Genomic DNA, 25,348 nt, shown 5'->3' on the forward strand with positions numbered 1-25,348 from the left:
CCTAGTGACGTTCTAGCAACTGATGAGAACACCCTAAAAGCACTGGCAACCATATAGCAATGCTCTAAGGCCAGATCTACACTAATAAGTTTTTGGTCTAAAACCCTGTTTTCCGCTTCCTAACGGTAACATTTTCGAAAATATGCAATACTAGAGAGCGTTTTCTAAAATTTTCATTTTCGGTGCAGCAAAATGCAGTTTAATTGAGGTTTAAACAGCAATATCAATGCATTGAAAAAAATTAATAAATAATATATACAGGTGCATCTCAATAAATTAGAATGTCGTGGAAAAGTTCATTTATTTCAGTAATTCAACTCAAATTGTGAAACTCGTGTATTAAATAAATTCAATGCACACAGACTGAAGTAGTTTAAGTCTTTGGTTCTTTTAATTGTGATGATTTTGGCTCACATTTAACAAAAACCCACCAATTCACTATCTCAAAAAATTAGAATATGGTGACATGCCAATCAGCTAATCAACTCAAAACACCTGCAAAGGTTTCCTGAGCCTTCAAAATGGTCTCTCAGTTTGGTTCACTAGGCTACACAATCATGGGGAAGACTGCTGATCTGACAGTTGTCCAGAAGACAATCATTGACACCCTTCACAAGGAGGGTAAGCCACAAACATTCATTGCCAAAGAAGCTGGCTGTGCACAGAGTGCTGTATCCAAGCATGTAAACAGAAAGTTGAGTGGAAGGAAAAAGTGTGGAAGAAAAAGATGCACAACCAACCGAGAGAACCGCAGCCTTATGAGGATTGTCAAGCAAAATCTATTCAAGAATTTGGGTGAACTTCACAAGGAATGGACTGAGGCTGGGGTCAAGGCATCAACCACACACAGACATGTCAAGGAATTTGGCTACAGTTGTCGTATTCCTCTTGTTAAGCCACTCCTGAACCACAGACAACGTCAGAGGCGTCTTACCTGGGCTAAGGAGAAGAAAAACTGGACTGTTGCCCAGTGGTCCAAAGTCCTCTTTTCAGATGAGAGCAAGTTTTGTATTTCATTTGGAAACCAAGGTCCTAGAGTCTGGAGGAAGGGTGGAGAAGCTCATAGCCCAAGTTGCTTGAAGTCCAGTGTTGGTGTGCTTGACTGGCCAGCAAACTCACCAGACCTGAACCCCATAGAGAATCTATGGGGTATTGTCAAGAGAAAAATGAGAAACAAGAGACCAAAAAATGCAGATGAGCTGAAGGCCACTGTCAAAGAAACCTGGGCTTCCATACCACCTCGGCAGTGCCACAAACTGATCACCTCCATGCCACGCCGAATTGAGGCAGTAATTAAAGCAAAAGGAGCCCCTACCAAGTATTGAGTACATATACAGTAAATTAACATAGTTTCCAGAAGGCCAACAATTCACTAAAAATGTTTTTTTTATTGGTCTTATGATGTATTCTAATTTTTTGAGATAGTGAATTGGTGGGTTTTTGTTAAATGTGAGCCAAAATCATCACAATTAAAAGAACCAAAGACTTAAACTACTTCAGTCTGTGTGCATTGAATTTATTTAATACACGAGTTTCACAATTTGAGTTGATTTACTGAAATAAATGAACTTTTCCACGACATTCTAATTTATTGAGATGCACCTGTATATATTAATGTGATCATGGTTTAAAACGTATTTAGAAAACCTTAGTAACCACATTGCAACTCCCTGGTTTCGGCTCACAACATTCCATCATCGTGGCTACGACTTTTGTACAGGCATTCACCACTCGTTTTTGCCTCAAAAAAATTTGGTATTGCTGTATACTGTCCTTATGCAGTATCAAAGCTGTAATGTATAGTTTGCTGTATGTGTAGTTTGTGTTATTTATTATTCCCAACATGTTTCACAAAGTGTACTTTACGGAACAAGATCACATTAATGTCTTGTTCAGATAAAACTGGATGAAACTTATTTAACTCTGCTCAAGTTGGTTTGTATACACACACACATTTGCATTAAAAGTCAGTGCTATAACTGTGATCTCTTTTGTCTCATTACAGAACCTAAATGTCTGCTTATCACTAGCAAAAGCTCATTAGAAAACGCCTTTCCCTTATCTGCCTGACCTTATAGTTAAAAGTGGCTATAAGTTCATACACATACCGAGGCTGATTTGGCAGCATCTGCGATAGCTTTTAGAAAGGGTGACATTTATTCTCCTGCCTGAAGTTTGATGTTTCATTTAAAGAGGTAGTATAGTTTGGAAACATGTGCAGACACAGATCTGTGCTCTCGCTGTTATGAGTCAAATGTCATCATTCAGAATGTTAATAAAGTCAGGAATTATAATTTAACATGATGAGAAATAAGGAGGATAATTGCTTTAAACACAAAAACTTTGGGTAATTAAAAATTATTATGCAAACAAGAGTGCCGTAGTACTGAATATCTGCATATAGCACAATTGTGAGAGTGATAGTGCTCTTACACAACAGATCTAACAAGAAGTTAAAAGTGTTCCGGGATCAATATAAGTTTAGCTCAATCTGCAGCATGTGTAGCAAAATGTTTATTACTTAAAAAAAAAAACAATTGACTCGTCTCGTAAATAAAAAAAAAAAAAAAAAAGGCATATACAATGATAGCTTAACTTTTATTGAACCTGGAACATTCCTGTAATATTGAGAAATGTTGCAGATACATTTTGGCCAGTTTGTTCGTGTATTTTCTTTCTCAGCCAACGAAAATAGTTTCAAAATAAGCCCAAGCAGGATGAACTACTGCGTGTTATTGAGCAAAAAACAGACTGTCTGTAATGCTATGTAAATAGACAAGCAAAGAGTTACAAACAGACTAAAGGCTAAATTTTCTTGCTGATCAGTATTATTAATCATTTGTATTACATTATCATAGTATCATTTATAATTGTATGTTGTCTAATGTGCATGCCTAAGGCCTAGTGCAAATCAAACTTATAATTTCCATTATGTCAGTCGTATATAATGTTTGGATGTAAAGAAAAAAATGTATTTCAAATTATGAGGGGAGGGGAAGTAATATGTGTGATATGGGCTCATTTTAAACAGTGGAAGGATGTGGTGGTGTTTTTTTTTTTTTTTTTTTTCATGGATGTACTTAAATATGCCCTGTGTCTTCAAGGCAGTCTAACATTTCAGTGCTGCTAAATGAAATATATGCGATTTTAGAATGCCGCTTGCCCAGTCAAATAAGAGGTCCGGAGCTAACACTTGTATAAATTAAGTACAGGTATACTGTACACTGGAAAGGCTTTATCCGAACCAGACATTTCCCCCGTTCTGCTCTGTGATTTCTGATTAGTTCCTGAATTTAAAAAGTGAATAATTACCAAAATATTAATAATCTAATTTAGTAACTATTTCTATTCCCCCACCAATGTCCTTTTCCATTTTTTTAATCTTCCTTTCACATATCTTTCCTTTGACTGATCTTGTTTGTTGTTTGATTTGGCTTTGAATCTATAAATCAATTTGAGGGCTGATAGTGCTTCATGACTGTGTCTTAGAGAGAGAGAATGTCCAATTGGCTGTTCTGTCTATACTGTTTTCCTTTAGTAGGCTGTGACCCTCACTGTCTCACCCGGTTAATTAATGTATTTACTTCACCTCCCATAAATCTCCCTCTAATCACACATTTTCCTGTCCCCCTTGTCTCACTCTTACTTTGCCACTTCGTTTACATGCACAGTTACAATGGAGCTACAGCAGGTTTTTTGTGTAGTTAAGCTACAGTCTTCATCTGTCTGTCCAATTATACATGACAATGCATAATAGAATATCTAAAGAAAGGACGTCAGCTGAAGAACTGTAAAAAACACGTCTTTTGTAGCATGTGAGCAATGCATGCCCATATATGCAGAACAACAGCAAGGCCTGTTGTCGTCCATTTAATGTGTATTCTTGCTGGACAAAGCCAAGCCACAAATTCATTATCCAGTAAATGTTAGTACCACTTCGCAAGAAAAAAAATTGTGATGTTATTTAGTCCGATTTCAGTCAGATTTAAGCAGTTACATGCCTTTTTAAAAAGGTAAATTATGGTTTAGTCTGACTGAAGTCAAACGGTGTGGTTGTTTCAAGGAGCACTATATGACAATACTTGAACAAAAATGAGCTGCATGGTCGAGTTGCCAGAAAGAAGCCAATGCCACAAAAAAGCCCATTTACAATATGCCCGACAACACCTTGACACGCTTCACAGCTTCTGGCACACTGTAATTTGGAGTGACGAGACCAAAATAGAGCTTTATGGTCACAACCATAAGCGCTATGTTTGGAGAGGGGTCAACAAGTATTGTGCTCCTTGAAACAACCACACCGTCTTTTTCCAGAGCAGCCTGTGTTTCTCCTGAGGTTACCTGTGGGTTTTTCTTTGTATCCCGAACAATTCTTCTGGCAGTTGTGGCTGAAATCTTTCTTGGTCTACCTGACCTTGGCTTGGTATCAAGAGATCCCCAAATTTTCCACTTCTTATTTAATGATTGAACAGTACTGACTGGCATTTTCAAGGATTTAGATATCTTTTTTATTTCCTTTTCCATCTTTATATAGTTCCATTACCTTATTACGCAGGTCTTTTGACAGTTCTTTTCTGCTCCCCATGGCTCAGTATCTAGCCTGCTCAGTGCATCCATGTGAGAGCTAAGAAACTCATTGACTATTTATACACAGACACTAATTGCAATTTAAAAAGCCACAGGTGTGGGAAATTAACCTTTAATTGCCATTTAAACCTGTGTGTGTCACCTTGTGTGTCTGTAACAAGGCCAAACATTCAAGGGTATGTAAACTTTTGATCAGGGCCATTTGAGTGATTTCTGTTATCATTATGATTTAAAAAGGAGCCAAACAACTATGTGATAATAAATGGCTTCATATGATCACTATCCTTAAATAAAAGACAGTTTTTTTTTTTGCATGATCAGTCATATTTTCAAAATCAATGCCAAAATTTCACAATTTCTGCCAGGGTATGCAAACTTTTGAGCACAACTGTATATAAAAAAAAAACTCTGCCTTCCAGGCCCACTGTATCAGTACAAGTCTTAGGACTGTTTCAACCATGCATTAAAGTGGATTTTAATGGGAGAGAATATAAAATAGTGTATTTCTTTTTGGATTACCATGTTGTTGTTTTGGCAGTAGATAGTGTTTATTCCAGGGGAAATGTATGAAAATCACATTAAGCGTTTTAACTAAACCTGTACTGTTTTGTACTTTTGTACTTTAAGTGCTGCTGGTTTTCTCACCATCATTTAGCTGAGTCTCTCTTCCAGAACGAGCACTGAGATATGCAATGTAATGTTATGTCATTAATTACTGGTGTTTTTAAAATCACAGTGGTGAGAAACCAAATCATGCACTCGAGTGCTTTGTTTGACAAAATTCTCCTGCTTCTGACTGAAAACACGACAGAAAATGTGCACTGATTTTCACTGATCTCTCCCCCGACCGCTTCTGTCAAGTGTATCATCCATCTAACGTTTAACACCTGATATTTCACACAACTTGCGTTTTCTTTTTTAATGTTCTCAGCAGTTTGGGTGTGAGGTGCTAAAATACAGGACAAATTGCATCCTGCAAGGATTTTATACGGAACACAATTTTGTTCCCTCAAATACGGAACGATTATGTATTATATGGGACGGTTGGCAACCCTAACTGAGTGTCTCGTATATGTTTCATTGCCAATCCTGTACACTTGTTTTTCATAACGTTCTATTTCTATATTCTCTTTCTCACAGGCAGTGGCACCTCTCAGGGAGAAAATACGGGAGCTTGAGCTAAGGTATGTTTTTGTATTACACCCACAATGCTTTGCTTTTTTTTAAGTCGTCTTGAACATACATTTGCTTATTGCATTGTTTGCTGGAATACTCAATTCAGATTGGTCACTTGCAGCATTTTGTGGTCAAATACTTTTGTATAATATCCATTAAACTTTGTTTGACTGCTGCCCCGGGCAACCAATCTCCTGCACTGTGCTACAGTAGTTTCATGTCTCAGGAGCATCTTTCTTCCCACATGATAAAATATAGCAGCGTAACAATTCACTTGTTTTCTCGATACATCGATTACCAATCCTGCCGATTCATATACATCGATCTTAAAATGCGAGTTTTGAATCGAGAATCGTTAGTGTTAGCGTGCACTCACCCCAAAGATTCACACCCTTAATAAAATAATTTCAACTCAAATCAATATTTCATGTCCATTTTATGCATTAACTTGGTGTAATAAGCAGGGTAATGTACAGTCAGCTGATCATTATCCCAAAATAACCACCCATCACCATGATAAAAGACACCTTCATTTTGTGCTGGGTTTATGTGCACCTCGTGAAGGATTATTTTTCAAAAATGGCTGACTGGCTTTACTTGTTTTATTTTTCATAATTTGGCTGGACAGCAAAAAACACAGATTTTGTCCTTATACGTACAATTATCTATTCAGATTGTTTCTTTTGTTATTTAGTAAAATTTGTGATGGTCACAGTGTGACTTCATCAACAGTGAAATGAAGAAATGCATCAAAATGAAAAATATGGATTTAAAACAATAATATTTAAATACAGTATATTGGTGTCATCTAATTAATATCTATTTTCAAATCATGTCTGATCATGAATTTCATGAAATTTAAAGAAGTCTGTACTATTTTGTCACCAAATTATTCTTGTGGAGCGTCTCACAAATATCAATTTCTAAAATCCATTTTAATTTCCTTGAAAATGTTGCTAATCAGAAATGAGAAATTGAAAGTAGAAAGACATTTTCAGCCTTGCATGTTAGGAAGAGTGATAGTTTTACCTCCCACTAATCATTAAATTTGTAATGTTCAAAGCTTTTTTTTTTCCTTTTCAGTCCTGCGGTGTGAGGCCTCAACATAAGATACAATTTCAACATTAATAAGCGTACAATATGTCAAAATAGTTGAAATGTCCTGCAGTGACAGCAGTGTCCAGCTGTGTGCATTCTAAATACAACCTAAAACTAATTGAAATAGCATTTTTCAAATTGTTTTATAATTATACATGCAGTTTCCATGACCTGTTAACATGAAGGGGCAATAAACTTGACCAGTTAAAGCATCTATAGCTATACATTTTCCTGTGTACGGTATATCATTTAATTTACAATTATATATATATTTGATCTAAAATCTTAATGTTGAAACTAGGTGTCAAACGACCCATTGTTATATTTACTACCCAGAATCCAGTTGACAAACAATGTATTGTGGTAGTGTGAAAGAATGGCCTGATAAGATAGTAATCAGTTAAATAGGATAGATTTGTCATAGGCATAAGGAATTTCACAGCCTGAAAGTGCTATGACAGAAATTACACAGTAAGTTTGCCTCTTGGAGCACCATGTCTTCAAACAGACAGACAGGGTTCAGCTGCAATCTGGAGATGTGTGAGCAGGGCTGGACAGAGGATGGATGGGGGGGGGCAGGGGGGGGCAGAATCACAGCACAGTCTTTCCTCCGTCCCCAATTACTTTTTGATGAGGTGTGAAATCTCCAGCTGATGTGGCTGTCTCACTCTCTCTTCTCCTTGCCACATCCCAGCCAGGGCTAGAAGAGATTATTTGAAGCTTTTTGATTGGCCCTGAGGCCAGACTAAGCCCAGAACTAATGTACTGTACTTGTAAATTACCTGTGTTAGAAGACTTATCAAACAGGCTCTAGTTTCATGACAGCAATATGAAAATGAATCTTGTTGCTACTGGAAGTAAATCTCTTTGGCCAAACTGAGGAAATACAGTTTTGTGATTATAATGAAAACAGCTATTCGATGGACATTTTTCACCTTGAAACTGGAGACCACCAGCATAATCAGTGCTTAAAGGGATATTCATTTTTACTCCACTTAACACTGAAAATGGTTCTTGCTCTCCAACTAGATTGCTCATTTTGGTAGTTTTTACATTGCATCTTATGGAGACTGGAAGCATAAAGTCTGGCAGCAATTAGAATCATTATGGTGGCGCAAAGATTTTCTTTCCATAGAAAAAGAATAAAAACTTATTATTATTATTATATTAATGTCAATTTTTTTTGCTTTCCTAAAGTGACCGAACTCTCCTCAAGATAATTTACCCAGAGAACATGTTGGATTTTGAATCTAAACACTAGATTGAACAGATGACGCAACTAGAGATCGTTCTGTATTTGTGTTTCTTGTATTTTTTTTTTTTTTTTTTTTTTGTGCGAAATTGATGTCTTTGGGGGGTGGAGTTTTGGAGAAAGGGCGTGTTTTTGAAGTTAGCAAAATGAGGGAGTTTAACAAAACAGCAAAAATTACTTACAGCATCTTAAATTTATTTTTTGTGTCTGGATAATGTACAGAAGACATGTTGCTTCACTTTACGGTATTCAAAGTTTTCATTCATTTTTACAGTTTTACCCAGAAGTACCCACCTGTGAAATTCTTGTCAGAGAAGGATCGAAAGAGGATATTGGTGAGAATTCAACTTCTTTTCTCAGCAGCATCCAGTCTTAAATTCTAATAGAACTGCTCTTTTATTAATACATGTACAATGAATGTGACTCGTCTCCCCATCAAAGATGCATGACATCCCTTGCACATACTAAATTTGTTTGTATTTTGTAATCTTCAATGGTCCAGTGAAATTTTTTTGGACCAATTGAAATTATATTAACCCTATATTGTTGCCTGTATAAAATTTGATATGCTATTTTCTAAAGCCTAAGCATCATTAACATAATAAATTTTTTTAACGAAAATCCTGTTGTCTGCAATGTAGTAGATGTCTGCTACCACCTGGTGGACGTTTCTGGGCATTTCGTGATGGAAAAATATTTGTAAAAATTTTCCAAAAATGTCTGCTTTTGTATTGCATGGTTTTTTTTTGTTTTATGTGAAATATTTGCTGATGTAGTAAAAGTGGCAGTATTGATTATATTGTTACTGACTAAAATGAGCATTTGCTGAATATAAGCAACTTGTGCTTGGATACAATTTTGTATATTATTTTTTTGAAAAAGCTGGTTGAAATCCATGCATCAAATATGATACAACAGGCTTTTGACATATATCTCTCAATTACCATTACATTCATGCCCACCACAAAAAAAAAAAAAAAAAAAAATCACAGAGCTTTGAAAATTCTGACATATACTTTTATTAGATATATTTATAGTGTGAACTAAAATTTCTGTGTATTTTCATATACACTGATCAACCACAACATTAAAACTACCTACCTAATATTGTGTAGGTCCCCCACGTGCCGGCAAAACAGCGCCAACCTGCATCTCGGAATAGCATTCTGAGATGCTATTCTTCTCACCACAATTGTACAGAGTGGTTATCTGAGTTACTGTAGACTCTGTCGGTTCAAATTAGTCTGGCGATTCTCAGTTGATCTCTCTCATCAACAAGGTGTTTCTGTCCGCAGAACTGCTGCTCACTGGTTGTTTTTGTTTTTGGCACAAATCGGAGTAAATTATAGAGACTGTTGTGTGTGAAAATCCCAGAAGATCAGCAGTTACAGAAATATTCAAACCAGCCCATCTGGCACCAACACTCATCCATGCGATTATCTAATCAGCCAATCATGTGGCAGCAGTGCAATGCATAAAACCATGCAGATACGGGTCAGGAGCTTCAGTTAATATTCACATCAACCATCAGAATGGAGAAAACATTTTTATCTCAGTGATTTGGACCACGGCATGATTGTTGGTGCCAGATAGGCTGGTTTGAATATTTCTGTAACTGCTGATCTCCTGGGATTTTCACGCACAACAGTCTCTAGAATTTACTCCGAATAGTGCCAAAAACAAAAAACATCCAGTGAGCGGCAGTTCTGTGGATGGAAATGCCTTGTTGATGAATGAGGTCAACAGAGAATGGCCAGACTGGTTTGAACTGACAAAGTCTACGGTAACTCAGATAACCGCTCTGTACAACTGTGGTGAGAAGAATATCATCTCAGAATGCTATTCTGAGATGCGGGATGGCGCTGTTTTGGTGGCATGAGGGAGACCTACACAATATTAGGCAGGTGGTTTTAATGTTGTGGCTGATCGGTGTATGCAGCCTGCTCTGTCATTATAAAGATCTCGTTATTTTACATTACAAGCTATTATGATGTCAACTTACCATAAGTTCCTGAGACCCAGCGAAAAAAGGTTTTACAATTTCCCTTTTTTAAATTTCAATATAGTGTTATTTGATAATTGTTCACTGAAAAAATAATATTTTATTCATATTATATTTGATGTGCTGAATTGAACTGTGATACACTTCAATCCATACTTATAGACCAAGGAAAGGAAATTGTCATGGCCAAACTCTCAAACATTTGGTATCTCTGAAAAGTCCAGGGAGTTCTCTGATAATACCCCAAGATTTGGCACTGTAGCATTTTCTGACAATTCTTTCATATGTCAGGCTTTACAGGGTTAAAAACATTATGATGAAATCCCCTACATTTATAACGATACAGTGTCAGATTCAAGCATGATCAATAAGGATTTGGAAGCAGTGTGTTTCACTGAAATAACTATACAGTTAGAGAGGAAGTCTACCGATAGTTTGCATCACATATAGATAATTTAGAGTGAAATTACGTACTATAGCAGTGAAGTGGAAAACAGCAGGGTGCTGGAAGGCTGCTCATTTCCTCTGATTGCTCCCTGCTTTGATTTTAACCCCATGTTGAGATTCAACACCATATCCGAGCCCTTTGAAAAACTGAACTCCCTTGGAGACCACTGCTTTATTTGAATGTTTTGCAAACTTAAGTGAATAAAGAGTCATTTTTGTGAAGTGTAAAGTTTTATGACTGCTTTTCTCTGGTAGATCACCGGTGGAGCAGGTTTTGTGGGCTCTCACCTCACTGATAAGCTGATGATGGATGGTCATGAGGTGACCGTGGTGGATAATTTCTTCACTGGCCGCAAGCGCAATGTAGAGCACTGGATTGGCCACGAGAACTTTGAGCTGATCAACCATGATGTGGTGGAGCCTCTCTATATCGAAGGTGAGGCATATGAAATGCAAAACTGCATGTGAAACATCACAATTTCTAGCTTAGTAAAATAAATTGAAACAAATGTTAATAGCTATGTGTTTGGAGGAACACTTGGAAGCATTATAGCTAATGTTAGAGTTTAACATTGTCATATGTTTTTTTAAAGTTAGAAAAATGTTCGTTTTTGGACTTTAAAGGGGTCATGAAATCCTCATTATCTTCCCTGAGTTCCACTGATAGTGTTAGTAAAGTTTTTTTTTTTTTTTTTCACCAAACAGTCATAATTTTGTAATATTTGATAATTTTCCACCCTGTCTCTGACCATCTTTCTGAAAAGCTCGATTTTTGCCTCAGCTCCTCCTTTAAACTTCAGTGTAAACGCCCTCTGTTGTGATTGGCTAACACCATGCAGTCCCTCAAATTCAGCTATTTTTGAAACCCAATCAGAAGAGAATAAACAAGCACCAAAACATTAGAAATTTACATTTCATGGTTTACACGTAATGCACATCCAACACATTGCATCTGAATATATTAAACTATTCATCTCAAGCACAACTATTAGCACATACCCTGTCTACGCCGGACGCTATAATCAGTGATGCTGTTGACCATGGAAGCGTCTGTTGTTTACTCCAACAGTAAAAAAACAAGTGCCCGTTCCATTTTGCGCTGGAGCTACTACAGCCAACAACACAAAGAAACGTTTCAGAAAGTTTGTGTCGACGCATCTGATGTAGACAGTGTGTCAGCATCATACACAGTCATGACATTTGAAATATTAATGAATGGAACTGTTTGCTTATGTTTTTGATCGGATCCAATAGTGTTTTTAACTGCCCCATTTCCTTCAGTGACTATTCCTTCATTTTATGTCTGCTTCACAAGATGCACACATTCAGTTTATCATCCTGCACTGAGGTGCACATCGCCAGAAACAAATCAAAACGGTCAAAGACGTCCATCTAGTGCGTGTTTACAAACACCAACAATTTAAAATAGCACTGATAGGCAAACGAACAGTTTGGTGAGCAGTTTAAGCAACAAAACAACAGCAGCCACAGCAGATGATGAAATGCATATTCTCTTCAGAGTGCATGCCAGAGAGATGACAACAGTCAAAGATGTCTGTGTAGTACATGATGGTATACAAAAATAATTCAAAATAGTTTCGTGTTCAGGAGTAGTTAGGCCACAGACAGTAGGCCTTTTGTCCTTCTCTCTGTCTCCGTTTACGAGCCAAGTGAGCACCAGTGGGTGGGGCCATGGGTGCGAAGATTTTAAAATAGGCATTGATAATGTTGCTGTATAGGCCGTTTTGAATTAATGAGTACCCCAAGTGACGTAGGGAAGTCGCGGAAGTAGAGAGGGCGTTTTGGCAGCTTGGTTTTAATAAATGCTTTTATTGCATGGGGATTAAGTTTTGAGTTCTGGAATTTACAGAATGTTTTTATAGTAGAATAACCTCATATATGTCAAAATATCAAGGAAAATTTGATTCCTCATGACACGACCCCTTTAAGTTTCACTGTAATTGTAATTGTTAACAATGTGATAAATAATTTTAGTTAATTAAGAATGTCTTTCTGAGAAATTATTTGGAGGAATACTCACATTTTATGTTCACCAACACATTTTTAAAGGGGTCATGACATGCTCTTTTTTATATATATATATATATATATACAGTGGTGTGAAAAAGTGTTTGCCCCCTTCCTGATTTCTTATTGTTTTGCATGTTTGTCACACTTAAATGTTTCAGATCATCAAACAAGTTTAAATATTAGTCAAAGATAACACAAGTAAACACAAAATGCAGTTTTTAAATGAAGGTTGTTATTATTAAGGGAAAACAAAATCCAAACCTACATGGCCCTGTGTGAAAAAGTGTTTGCCCCACCTGTTAAAACATAACTTAACTGTGGTTTATCACACCTGAGTTCAATTTCTCTAGCCACACCCAGGCCTGATTACTGCCACACCTGTTCTCAATCAAGAAATCACTTAAATAGGACCTGCCTGACAAAGTGAAGTAGACCAAAAGATCTTCAAAAGCTAGACATCATGCCGAGATCCAAAGAAATTCAGGAACAAATGAGAAAGAAAGTAATTGAGATCTATCAGTCTGGAAAAGGTTATAAAGCCATTTCTAAAGCTTTGGGACTCCAGAGAACCACAGTGAGAGCCATTATTCACAAATGGCGAAAACATGGAACAGTGGTGAACCTTCCCAGGAGTGGCCGGCCGACCAAAATTACCCCAAGAGCGCAGCGACGACTCATCCAAGAGGTCACAAAAGACCCCACAACAACATCCAAAGAATTGCAGGCCTCACTTGCTTCAGTTAAGGTCAGTGTTCATGACTCCACCATAAGAAAGAGACTGGGCAAAAATGGCCTGCATGGCAGAGTTCCAAGATGAAAACCACTGCTGAGCAAAAAGAACATTAATGCTCATCTCATTTTTGCCAGAAAACATCTTGATGATCCCCAAGACTTTTGGGAAAATACTCTGTGGACTGACGAGACAAAAGCTGAACTTTTTGGAAGGTGTGTGTCCCATTACATCTGGCGTAAAAGTAACACCGCATTTCAGAAAAAAAACATCATACCAACAGTAAAATATGGTGGTGGTAGTGTGATGGTCTGGGGCTGTTTTGCTGCTTCAGGACCTGGAAGACTTGCTGTGATAAATGGAACCATGAATTCTGCTGTCTACCAAAAAATCCTGAAGGAGAATGTCCGGCCATCTGTTTGTGACCTCAAGCTGAAGCGAACTTGTGTTCTGCAGCAGGACAATGATCCAAAACACACCAGCAAGTCCACCTCTGAATGGCTGAAGAAAAACAAAATGAAGACTTTGGAGTGGCCTAGTCAAATTCCTGACCTGAATCCTATTGAGATGCTGTGGCATGACCTTAAAAAGGCAGTTCATGCTCGAAAACCCTCCAATGTGGCTGAATTACAACAATTCTGCAAAGATGAGTGGGCCAAAATTCCTCCACAGCGCTGTAAAAGACTCATTGCAAGTTATCGCAAACGCTTGATTGCAGTTGTTGCTGCTAAGGGTGGCCTAACCAGTTATTAGGTTTAGGGGGCAATCACTTTTTCACACAGGGCCATGTAGGTTTGGATTTTGTTTTCCCTTAATAATAACAACCTTCATTTAAAAACTGCATTTTGTGTTTACTTGTGTTATCTTTGACTAATATTTAAACTTGTTTGATGATCTGAAACATTTAAGTGTGACAAACATGCAAAACAATAAGAAATCAGGAAGGGGGCAAACACTTTTTCACACCACTGTATATATATATATATATATATGATTGTATTATCTTCCCTGGGGTCCACTTATAATGTTAGTATAGTGGTTTTTTGGGGGTTTTTTTTGCACAATAACAGTCATAATTTAGTCAAATATAATAATTTTCCACCCTGTCTCTGGCCCTCTCTCTGAAACTCTAAGGTGCCTGGCTCTTTAAGACTTCAATGTAAACGCATACTGCTGTGATTGGCTAACATCGTGCAGCCCTTCCAAGAGCCATATTTGAAACACAATCTGAAGAAAATGAATAAACTCCACAATACCACAACATTTATAAAACTAAATTTCAGGACATAACATATAATTGCATCTTTTAAAAGCAGTGCGAGATGTATGATAAAGGTCAAAGCCGTGCACGTTTAGTATGTAGGAAAAACATTTAAATCCACTTTGGATGAATTTCCCATGACAGGCCCATCTCTCTGCTCTTTACCTTTGTGTATGTGTGACTGACTGAGCACCAGTGGGTGGGGCTAAGGGTGCAATGATGGAAAAATAGGCGTTGCATATGCGTATTTGGTCCTTGTGACGTCACAAGTTCCACGAATTCCAAACAAGCCGTTTTTGCAGCTTGGTTTAAATAAATGCTCTTTTTCTATTATGGAGGAAGTTTTCAGTTCTGAAACTTATAGTATGTTCTTATAGTAAGGACAATTTGATTCCTCATGTCATGACCCCTTTAATGTTAGTCCAATACCGTAAGTTGGTTTAAATAGTGTGTAATTTCTGCACCACTAGATGCACCAAACGGAATTGCGATCTCTGTTTGTATGGCCTGAGGAAATAACACTGGCCAATGGTGTGAGTTTGCAGGGGGACTATCTGTTTTTCAAAGATGGCAGAAATGTTTGTGCTTTTTTCAAAAACATCCCTTACAAAAACTAGAGTCCTGGCAAACATGCTGCAAATTTGCCACTCATTATTTTCACTTGCAAATGAACTTTGTGCCAAGCTCTTTATTTTTGTCAAAGTTTTCCAGAGAAGTGTTTGCCAGCTGTGGAAAACTGTCCATTGGAGAGCTGGAAACTTCTGTCAATAATATGCTGCAAATGTACTATTTATTAAGTGCCACTTTTCACAAATAAACAATTTTTGCAAAGGATTATATTTTTCTTTTGGCAATTCTATTTGATGCAGAAATTACTTCACCATTAATGACAATTTTTAAAAGCTTGATTAAAAGTAAACAAAGTGGTCAACACTAATCTTGAGAAAGGAAAATAAAAGGCAAACTTTTCTGTCTTGCAGTCAGCATGCATTTATTATAAAACTCCTGTCCAAAGTGACACAGCTTGAAAAGAAAAGAACAGCTTGAAGAGGACAGCAAATTGCACATGTTCTGACATAATGCCAATCTCATTTTAAACTAGTTTCACATGATTTGTTTTTGAAGCTCTCAACTCCAGCCCCTTTAAAGGATAGCAATGATTTTTTTTCTTCAGCACAACTAATATAGATGTGCTGAATGTTCTCAAAGGAAAACCTTACTATTACTCCAAAGCTGCTATCCACAACAATTCTATTACAGGTTGGCGAGATTTAAGTGAGTTTAAAACAAATCATTAATTTGAGCTATAGGAAATCTTTTCACCTCAGTGCAGTTGTCACTACATATCTGGTTGTCTGTAAAATCCACTTCCAGAGTGCAAGGGCTTTCTAAAAAGGGAGAGTTTCTAAAAAGGCATTGTTTTTTAACTGAAAAGCCTTTCACAAAAAGAGGAAAAGTGATTGATATTCAGCTGACACGGTAAATATTGAAAGTTGGAGGTATACCGAAATAACAGTTATTAGACTAAGCGATGGGCACTTGAATGCAGCAATGAGTCTATGAAGAGCTTCAGGTTATTCTTATGGCCCAAGTGTGAGAGGGACAGGTCTTTTCTGCCTCTCATTTTCAGGCAACATCACACATCTCACTGCTCCTCCTAATCAAACCAGGAGAAGTGAGAGGAAGGCTGGTTAAAAATTGTGTCCTCTATCTCTGTAATGGAAAATCTCCCCTGCTGACTCCAGCCCTTGATGAGTATAGCCATCTGCTGACATGCTCAATTATGAGTGTCCAGTGGACATGTCATGTGCGTCACCATGTTTCTCAGCTTGTGTTTTTTTTGTATGTGGGTTAATGATAATGAATTAGTTTAAGTAGTGCTTGCTACTAAGGCAAGCATCGCTAATGCTCATACTTATTATGGCTCAAGAAATTATAATTGTCTAACACCTATTGTATGGGCAACTTATATAGAACTGTATGGTAAAAATAAAATAATTGCACAATAAAAATGTAGTGGAATTTTTGCTATTGTTGCATTTTACATAGAGCTGTGCAGATATGGTCATATATCAATATATTGCCATACTTTCACTCACAGCATTGTATTGATACTTTAGATCCCTGTATTGATATTTTTATTCAACTATTTGTGTAATAATATAATTTCCAACAGTTGAATAAAGAAGAAGCAGGATGTCTAAATAAGTGCAAACTCTGAAACTGGCATTTCTCACTGCAGTCAGAGACGCTTTTTGAAGCACGAGACTGAAACTGAGCCCGCATGATTCACTGTTTCTCTTGCGGACATGCTGGGCTTAAGATTTTTCTGATTTCACTCGCCAGTGATTGAGTAGTATATTGGCTAAGAAGTTCAGCTCTGATATCCTTTCACTGCATGTTGAGAGTCAATGTTTGGTTAGACTCATTCCGTGTAATATGTGTCCAAAGACAAGATCCATGCAATCCATTTGTCATTGACAATCCATTGTTGATAAATAAAAAAAAAAGTATCATTTAATTTTAATCTCACTTAGCACAGATGCAGTAAAGAAGCCATTCGACTACTCTTTTGTTAATATGCACTCAATCAACACAGTTCTGTGAGACTCTTGCTGAACTGCCACTATTGAAGAGACAGTACCGTTTTAGCATGTGTTCTACATAATGTAAATACTTGTAAATAGTACAAAGTACAGTATGCATGTAAACAATAAACATATAACTATATATAACTATTTGACCAAAATGAAATGAAACAACTTACTATAAATTGCGATTAGTAAAATTTATATTTTCGTAATGTACCAAGTTAGAAGGTCCCCTGTATGATTAACAGCATTAACTGAAAGAGAATTACTTTCGTATGTAAGCAAAATGGACATTATAACTGAAATATACCCAATTGAAATTGAATCGAATTAAGAGCTTGTGAATCGGAATCGAATCAAATATGTATCAATATATTGTAATATATGAAATCGTGACATGTATCATGACACTTTAATTATAGTATCGTGAGGTGGCTGGCGATACCTAGCCCTAATTTTACATATATTGATATCTGAGATGTTAAGAAACAAATCAAAAAAATATTGTGGTGTATTTAATTTCCTTGTCAAGTGGTTTTTAAGCTTAAAGGAATAAATCACCCAAAAATGAGAATTATCTCATTATTCACTTACCCTGATGCCATCCCAGATGTGTATGATTGTCTTTCTTCAGCAGAACACAAATTAAGATTTTTAGAAAGGATAGAGCTCTGTCAGTTCCTTATAATGTAAGTAAATGGGTGCCAGCACTTTGATGTTCCAAAAGTCTTATTTAGGCAGCATAAAAGTAGTTCATGCTACTCCAGTCGATCAGTGAATGTCTTCTGAAGCTAATCGATAGGTTTATGTAAGAAACAAGTCGATAATTAAAACGTTTTTAACTTAAAATTGGTGCTTCCATCCAGGGCTCTGATGCATTTTGAAATGGCCGAACTCTCTGACTTTGCGTCAGCTGCTGGCAGAAAGCACTTTTTAAAAGTTAATGTTTTTATTATTGATTTATTTTTTTACACAAACATATCAGTTTGCTTCAGAAGACATTCATTGATCGACTGGAGTCTCATGGATTACTTTATTGCTGCCTAAGTGTGACTTTTGGACCGTCTAATTGCTGGCACCCGTGTACTTCCATTATAAGGACCAGACAGAGCTCTATCTTCTAAAAAATCTACATTTGTGTTCTGCTGAAGACACACATGGGATGGCATCAGGGTATGTGAATAATGAGAGCATTTTCATTTTTGGGTGAACTATTCCTTTTAGACATGACATTTTATTAAGTCTTAATATGTTGTCAAGGTATTTGTTGGCCACATGGAATGAAAGGAACCCCACATGGTGGTTGTATAAAAACCCCAGTCAAATTGCTGTGATTTAATGTTTAATTAATAAATTATCTATTAACAGTCAGTTTGGATCTAGTCCCAGCCACCAACAGCACACCCACAAACAGTTCGAAACATGTTGGGAACTGTAATGGCAAGAACTGGAGAAAACCACTTGATCCAATTTGATTGCCTGGCCATCTCTGGGAGAGGAATCACACAGGTTTTTTTCTCTCAATCCAACAAAAGTTACAGTGAACCAACTGGAGCAAATAGTTGCAGGATTTACTGAAATTGTGAATTTCATGGCAAGGAATCTTTGAAAGTTATTTAAGTGTTTTGTAGAGGAACTTAAACCAGCAGCAAGTGAACCTTTCTGTGTGTTCTGCTTTGTTAGCAGTGTTACAATATTTCTGTCAATTATTTTTACTTTACATTTACATTTATGCATTTGGCAGATGCTTTTATCCAAAGCGACTTACAGTGCCCTTATCACAGGGACAGTCCCCCTGGAGCAACCTGGAGTTAAGTGCCTTGCTCAAGGACACAATGGTGGTGGCTGTGGGGATTGAACCAACAACCTTTTGCTTACCATTTCAGTGCTTTAGTCCACTACGCCACCACCACTCCTACTTTAGGATGGATGTAAATTCTGGCCAGAAAGTCTACACACATTTTTCACCAATTACTTTGTACAACTTTTTGCAGAGACTGCTGTGATATTATGTGAATGAGCTACAGGGTTCCCACAATCAGAGACATTTCTGTAGTGAATTTATATTTCTTTTATGTTGTTCTCTGCTCTAAAATATTTAATTGGCTAAAGATTTCTCTTTGTGAGTACAACCTCTAGTCAATGAGTTTTAAGAATCCTTCTCCAGTAATCAAAAGCGACTGTACCATTTTACCTATCTAATATTGTGGTATCATCGATTTCAGATTTAACTGTACTAAAATGTCTTGAACAATGAACTGTGGTTCATCATTTTACTAATTCATCTTACATTCACTTCCTATCTAAGTGAGTTTGTCAGAATAAGCTACAATGTGCACCAGACTCTATGATGAAAGTCAACAGAATAGCTGCAGGACTACTATGATTCTGACTCAACAAGGTGTGCTGTAGGCATGGTGTGCTGGTCTCCACTCTTATGGATCCTTAGCTGAAACCATTTGGGTAGACCTTAAAGGATTCTTGCTCTTTGCCTCCATACCAACAAATGCATAGCCCAGGCCTGAGTTTTGCCAGCTGCTGTATGCCACTCTTATGGTTTCATTCATTTTCAGTCAGCTACTCTTTCAACTAATCTCCTTCCTAAGCTTTCTTTTATTGATCAATGTCTATCACCATGTCTCGGTTGTGCAGGGTGAATGAGGACTGAATGAGGTGTATGCATTTTAGTTCGAACAAAATATTGACTTACTAATGCTTTGTCAGTCTGATTCACATCCTCTCCTAATATTCTGAGTGTCATACTTCATATAAAAGATGAAGCATGAGTATAAAAGAATGGAGATAAGGATGTTAGATATTGTAGAACATGACCTTTCTGCCAAATGTGTGTGTGCCCACCATTGGACGATGCATTTTTATGCTGTATGAGTTGAAATAAGCCTCTCCATATCTGTGGATTTCACTCCTGGCTGTGTTGCAAACATTAGCTCATTGGCTGAATGCCAGTAGCATTTTTAGTGCTCTGACGTTTCTCTTGGAAGAGTACAATGTTTGCTAACTTTGTTGACAAGTTGAAGATTCTGGGACTAATTAAAATGTTGGATGATAATCTTCAGCCACAATAGTCCCCCCTCAGGCAGTAATCATTGATTTAGCAAGATGACAAATTTGGTTGGGTTCATATGCTGGCAGATGGTAACTGTCTATTTAGGCCCAATTCAGTATCTGCAAATATTACACAGTTGGTTGATGTTTATATTAGTATAAATGGAAATGTTTTTCTCTGTCCAATCTGGTTGAATTTTTGATGCTAGATAAAATAATTAAAAATGAACTCCTCAATAAACAGTGTTTTCCTTGACACTTTTCAATTTCTCACATTCCAACTCTATATCCCTCCATTCTTTCCTCAGTTGACCAGATATATCATTTGGCCTCCCCTGCATCGCCACCCAACTACATGTACAACCCTATCAAGACACTGAAAACAAATACCATTGGGACTCTCAACATGCTGGGTGAGTAATTCAAATTTGAGGGTTGCAACAAAAAGACTCTGACTGTATTTTCAAAACACTGTAAAAACATGGTACAGTAGTTAAAGAAAAAGTGTAGCCTTTTACATAGCAGGACAGTGTGTAGGCTTTTTCATAGCAGGACAAAGCAAAGCATATATTGCATGCCAGATTCATTGTCCCATTACAGGCAGAGTCAGCAGTTTCAGAACAGGAACACTCCTTGCCCCTTTTCCACTAAAATTGTGCTGGTGCTAGGCCATGGGGATCTGCGATTTCACTGCTATTTTAACTGACTGCGTTTTTGCTGACTTGAGAGCTGAACAATGTAGCTATCTACAGAATATTATTAACATAACCTGCCCACCAACAAACCAGTCTTATGGTGCGTTCAGACCAGAGGCGTCGAGAGTGTCAAATCGACCGGAAGTCATTCATTTTCTATGGCAGCCAGCGTCTCTCGGTGGCCGGCGTGTCTTGGGCGTTGTGGGCGTCAGAGGAAAGTTCAAGTGCGGGCAACATTATGGTAATGAGCTTTGACGCGGTTCGGTGGCAACCTATTGGAATATAGAAGTGCTCCGCTCTAGCAAAGTCTAGAGAACACAACAGTGTAAACTTTGATTCCCACCAAACAATAGTTCAGAAGACAAAATGGAGGAGAAACTAATTATTGCCGTGGCAGGTTTTTTTCCGTAATATACGATCTGTCCTTGTTTGCTTACAGGGATATAAATTTAAAAAAGTTGCGTGGACAAAGGTGTTTGATGAAGTGGATATTATGGTTTATATAATATTATATATAATATATTGCATGCTAATTTTGGCACCATAGCATGCAAAACCGTGCTGTCTGATCAATCGGTAACACATTTATACCATCAGCGTTTGTCTTTTTATATTTAATTACTTTCTGCCATCTATTGATTTCTTACTTTCACATTTAAAAGATTTCATTAGGATATACGCTACTTGTGATAGGTCAGCAGAAAGATACTGGTCGACATGTCTGAATGTTTTGCGGCCCCTTTAAATATAGTTCACAAAACCAAGCATTCTGAATGAATATTGCCGCCTATTTCAACTACGTCAGAGCGTCCACGAATCTTCGATAGCATTGTTGGCAGGGCAGCCAGAGCGAATTTTGACGCTCTCGCCTCCTCTGGTCTGAACGCATGGTTACTCCTAGTTTGACAGCATATTTTAGCATCTTTATGGCTTTGATTTAACATCAGAAGTTACTTAATAAATAAAATTCCTATCAATCAATTCACACATGATATTTGTAAATAAAATAATTTTATTTTAGATGGACAGTGAAAATAAAGTGGCTGGAGTAGCTTTGCCATGCAATGAAATAGGATGGTGTTTCTTCAACTTCAGGCACTTTTAGCTGCATTTCTAGAAAATAAAGTTTAAACATATTTTTTTACACAATCATTTTTTTTTTATTTGTCTGCTAAAAATTTCGAACAGTGTTTGTACATGCCTCACAGGAGATTTGTAATTTTTGTAATTTTTCCCTGAAAGTCATGAAGAATTCTTTTTTCTTATACATTCAAATTTAATTAACTGCTATTGCAAGTTGTTATGCTATGCTTATTAAAATATCAGAAAATATCTGTATATGTCAGATAAAGAGATAGAGATGAGAGATGTAACAGGTGTTTAAGCATTTATCTTCACCCTGCAGCTGAGTAGTTCTGGTAGCATTTTTCCTATTTCTGCCTTTCTTGTAAATAATAATATTTACATACATACAATAACTAAAACATATACACAGTACATTAATACGACATATCATCAAACATACATTAACTAGATAAACAGAGTACAGGACATCAGTACAACATATTATTGTTGTCTAATATACAGGTCACATAACGTTATTTCCAGTGCGACATCTCAGTTTCACAGAACAAAACCTTATTCACTGAGTAGTCCAATGGACATCGGAATGAAAGAGCACTTGAATTTCTTAAGTCTGTGTCTGGGCATCCTAAACCTCCTTCCTGATGGCAGAAGTTTATACTCGTCGTGAAGCACATGTTGGCTATTACCAGTGATGTTACGTGCTATTCTAAGTACCCTCTGCTCGTGATCATACTGAAATATTTCTAAAACAGGGACCCCTACAAGCTTTGAGCATACATTGAGGAGTCTGTTTGATTTTGCCCTAAGCTTTACTGTAATATTATTGTACCGTGCTGCCACCGCATAGAGCAAAATACTATGAATGACTGCACAATAAAACAACAACAGCATTTGTTTGCTGACACCAAAAGACCTCAGTCTCCTTAAAAAGTAAATACGCTGCACTTTATTGCATATATAGCTGGTGTGATAATTCCACAGTAAATTAGAGTCCATGTAGACACCCAAATATTTATATGATGCAACCACACAGTTTGTTATTATACAAGAAGAAAAACTGTTGTTAATCTTCACTTGCTGTGTTCTGTTCATCTGAAAGCTAAAATACCAGAGTATTAAATGAGTATTAACCCTGAGATTCATAATTTTTGACAACAGAATATCAGGTTTTATGGTATTGAAAGCAGAAAAATAACTCTTGTATAAGTAGTTTGCGACCAGTCTAGGTGTTTACTCACTAAATGTGTCAAAGTAATGATAGCATCTTCAGTACTGTAGCCTGCTTTATATGTGAACTGATATGGATCTTGGATGTAACTAGGTGTTTTACTAAATTTTATTCTCTAGCACTTTCATTAAAATGTGGCTAAGGGCTATTGGTCTATAATCCTTCTCCTTAGGGGATAATGTTTTGGTATGGTCATGATATATGACATTTTCCAAATGGCTGCAATTACTTTTTCATCCAGTGACCACTGAAAAATCTTCTGCCACACAGGAGTCAATTCTGAGGTAAAAGTTTTTAAAGTAGATGCGGAAGGTAGTCTGGACATGTAGCCTTCTTTGTATGCAAACGATGGAAAGTATTCCTTACATCTGTCACACTAATTTCTACTTTTTGTACATCCATCAGGGAGACATCCCTCAACATATTGACACATTTTTCCTTGGTGTCTACTAGGGGTGTAACGGTACACAGAAGTCATGGTTCGGCACGTACCTCTGTTTTGGGGTCACGGTTCGATATGAGTTCGGTACAACAGGAAAAAGCAACAAATAACAAATGCTAGGTTTCTTTTCATTTATTTTGAACAGAGAGTAGTGCAAATTACAGTTTGTTCCACCTGGCGGCATTTAGACCCCCCTGAGGCAGTTGGTACAGTACAGCCTCCTTTAGTGTATTAAGCACTAAGCAGTAAACAGAATGCACTCTTGCATAGGCCATATCTTTTTGTAGGATTAATAAAAAACAAAAGGTATTTTGTCACAATCAGCTACAAAACTGAAAAGTATCTCTTGGGTTATAAAAGTACAAAATAAATAGAATAATGAAAAATAAATCTTGTGCATTAGGAGAAGCCATTCTTGTTTTGGGTTGGTGCATAGATGGTCTCTTCTTCTGCTCTTTTTCCTGTTGTGGCGGTTAGCAAACAGCATTGCATTACCGCACGCGCCCCCTTATGGATTGGAGTGGATCGCCTGTGACTGACTCAGATGTATTCTTCGTCTGACTGCATACATCGAACCATGACGTCAGTACCGTGATGGTTCTGGATGAATACATGTACTGTTACACCCCTAGTGCCTACTAATTCAAACCTATTTTAGTCATTCCCGCCATGCATTTCATAGTACATTTCAGTTCCCTTTTAACTTGATGAAATTCATTATGGTATTTGTTTTTAAAAGCCATTTCTTTCCTGTTAATCAGCTGCTTGATATCTTAGTCACATAGCTCTTATTGTTTGTATACACTTTCACTTTCCAAGTTGGTATTAGTGTCTGTGTACACAATTGTATATATTCTGTCGTAACTGTTGTGGTATCGTCTATATATTCTCATAAAACTCATCCCACAGCATGCTTTGAGCTTGTCTGTGTTTTCCTCTGACCATGTCCTAATTACTTTGTGCACCAGTTTGCTGCTCTTCAGTTTAGTCTTATATGTTGGTATCAAGAAGACCACATTGTGATCTGAACTGGAGATTGGTGGTCTAATGTGGGACTAATACACCCCTGCCACACTGACAAAGCATTTAGCTAGTATATTGTCCTTTCTTGTTCCATGCTTCACATACTGGAAAAACCTGGGGATTGTGTGCTCAACCACGCATTTGTTAAAGTCCCCAAGTACTATAGCCGGTGCCTCTGGGTGTTGCTGCTGTAGTTTGTAAACTCAGTCAGCGATGGTATCAGCAGCTTTTGAAGCTATGCTATTCGGAGGAGCATACACGGCCACAAGCAGTACACAGCCAAATTCCCTAGCAGATAGTAAGGCCTGAGTTGAATACTAAAAATTTCAACATTTGTGTCACAGATCCTGTCCCTTACAGTGTATTGTGCACACCATTTATCGTTGATATATACGCAGATTCCCCCTAAAAGGTGCTTTATTGTGAGGGAGACGTGGTACAATGCCATTCACATGTCAAATTAACAGGTTTATAGAACTGTAATATCTTAATTTTAGTATGCAACAACGCTTCCTCACTGCGTGTGCTCACACTAATCTAAACGTGTTCAATGAGCTGCTGCTGTAAGTTGCATGAGAAAGAGAGAGTGGAGCACGGATGAGCTGATTTATTCACTCTGAATTGTGCAGAATC

At 37.2% G+C, this 25,348-nt stretch overlaps 1 protein-coding gene across 1 annotated transcript in view; it reads left to right on the plus strand.

Moving 5' to 3' along the window:
- Positions 1–25,348, plus strand: part of LOC127446786 (UDP-glucuronic acid decarboxylase 1-like) — a 104,271-nt gene that overhangs the window by 23,157 nt on the left and 55,766 nt on the right. The window contains exons 4-7 of the mRNA XM_051707995.1: positions 5,728–5,771; positions 8,388–8,448; positions 10,818–10,998; positions 20,550–20,654. Coding sequence (XP_051563955.1) covers positions 5,728–5,771; positions 8,388–8,448; positions 10,818–10,998; positions 20,550–20,654 — 391 coding nt within the window. The remainder of the gene's footprint in view (positions 1–5,727; positions 5,772–8,387; positions 8,449–10,817; positions 10,999–20,549; positions 20,655–25,348) is intronic.

This window comes from Myxocyprinus asiaticus, chromosome 10 (assembly GCF_019703515.2).
Source record: "Myxocyprinus asiaticus isolate MX2 ecotype Aquarium Trade chromosome 10, UBuf_Myxa_2, whole genome shotgun sequence".
NCBI lineage: Eukaryota > Metazoa > Chordata > Actinopteri > Cypriniformes > Catostomidae > Myxocyprinus > Myxocyprinus asiaticus.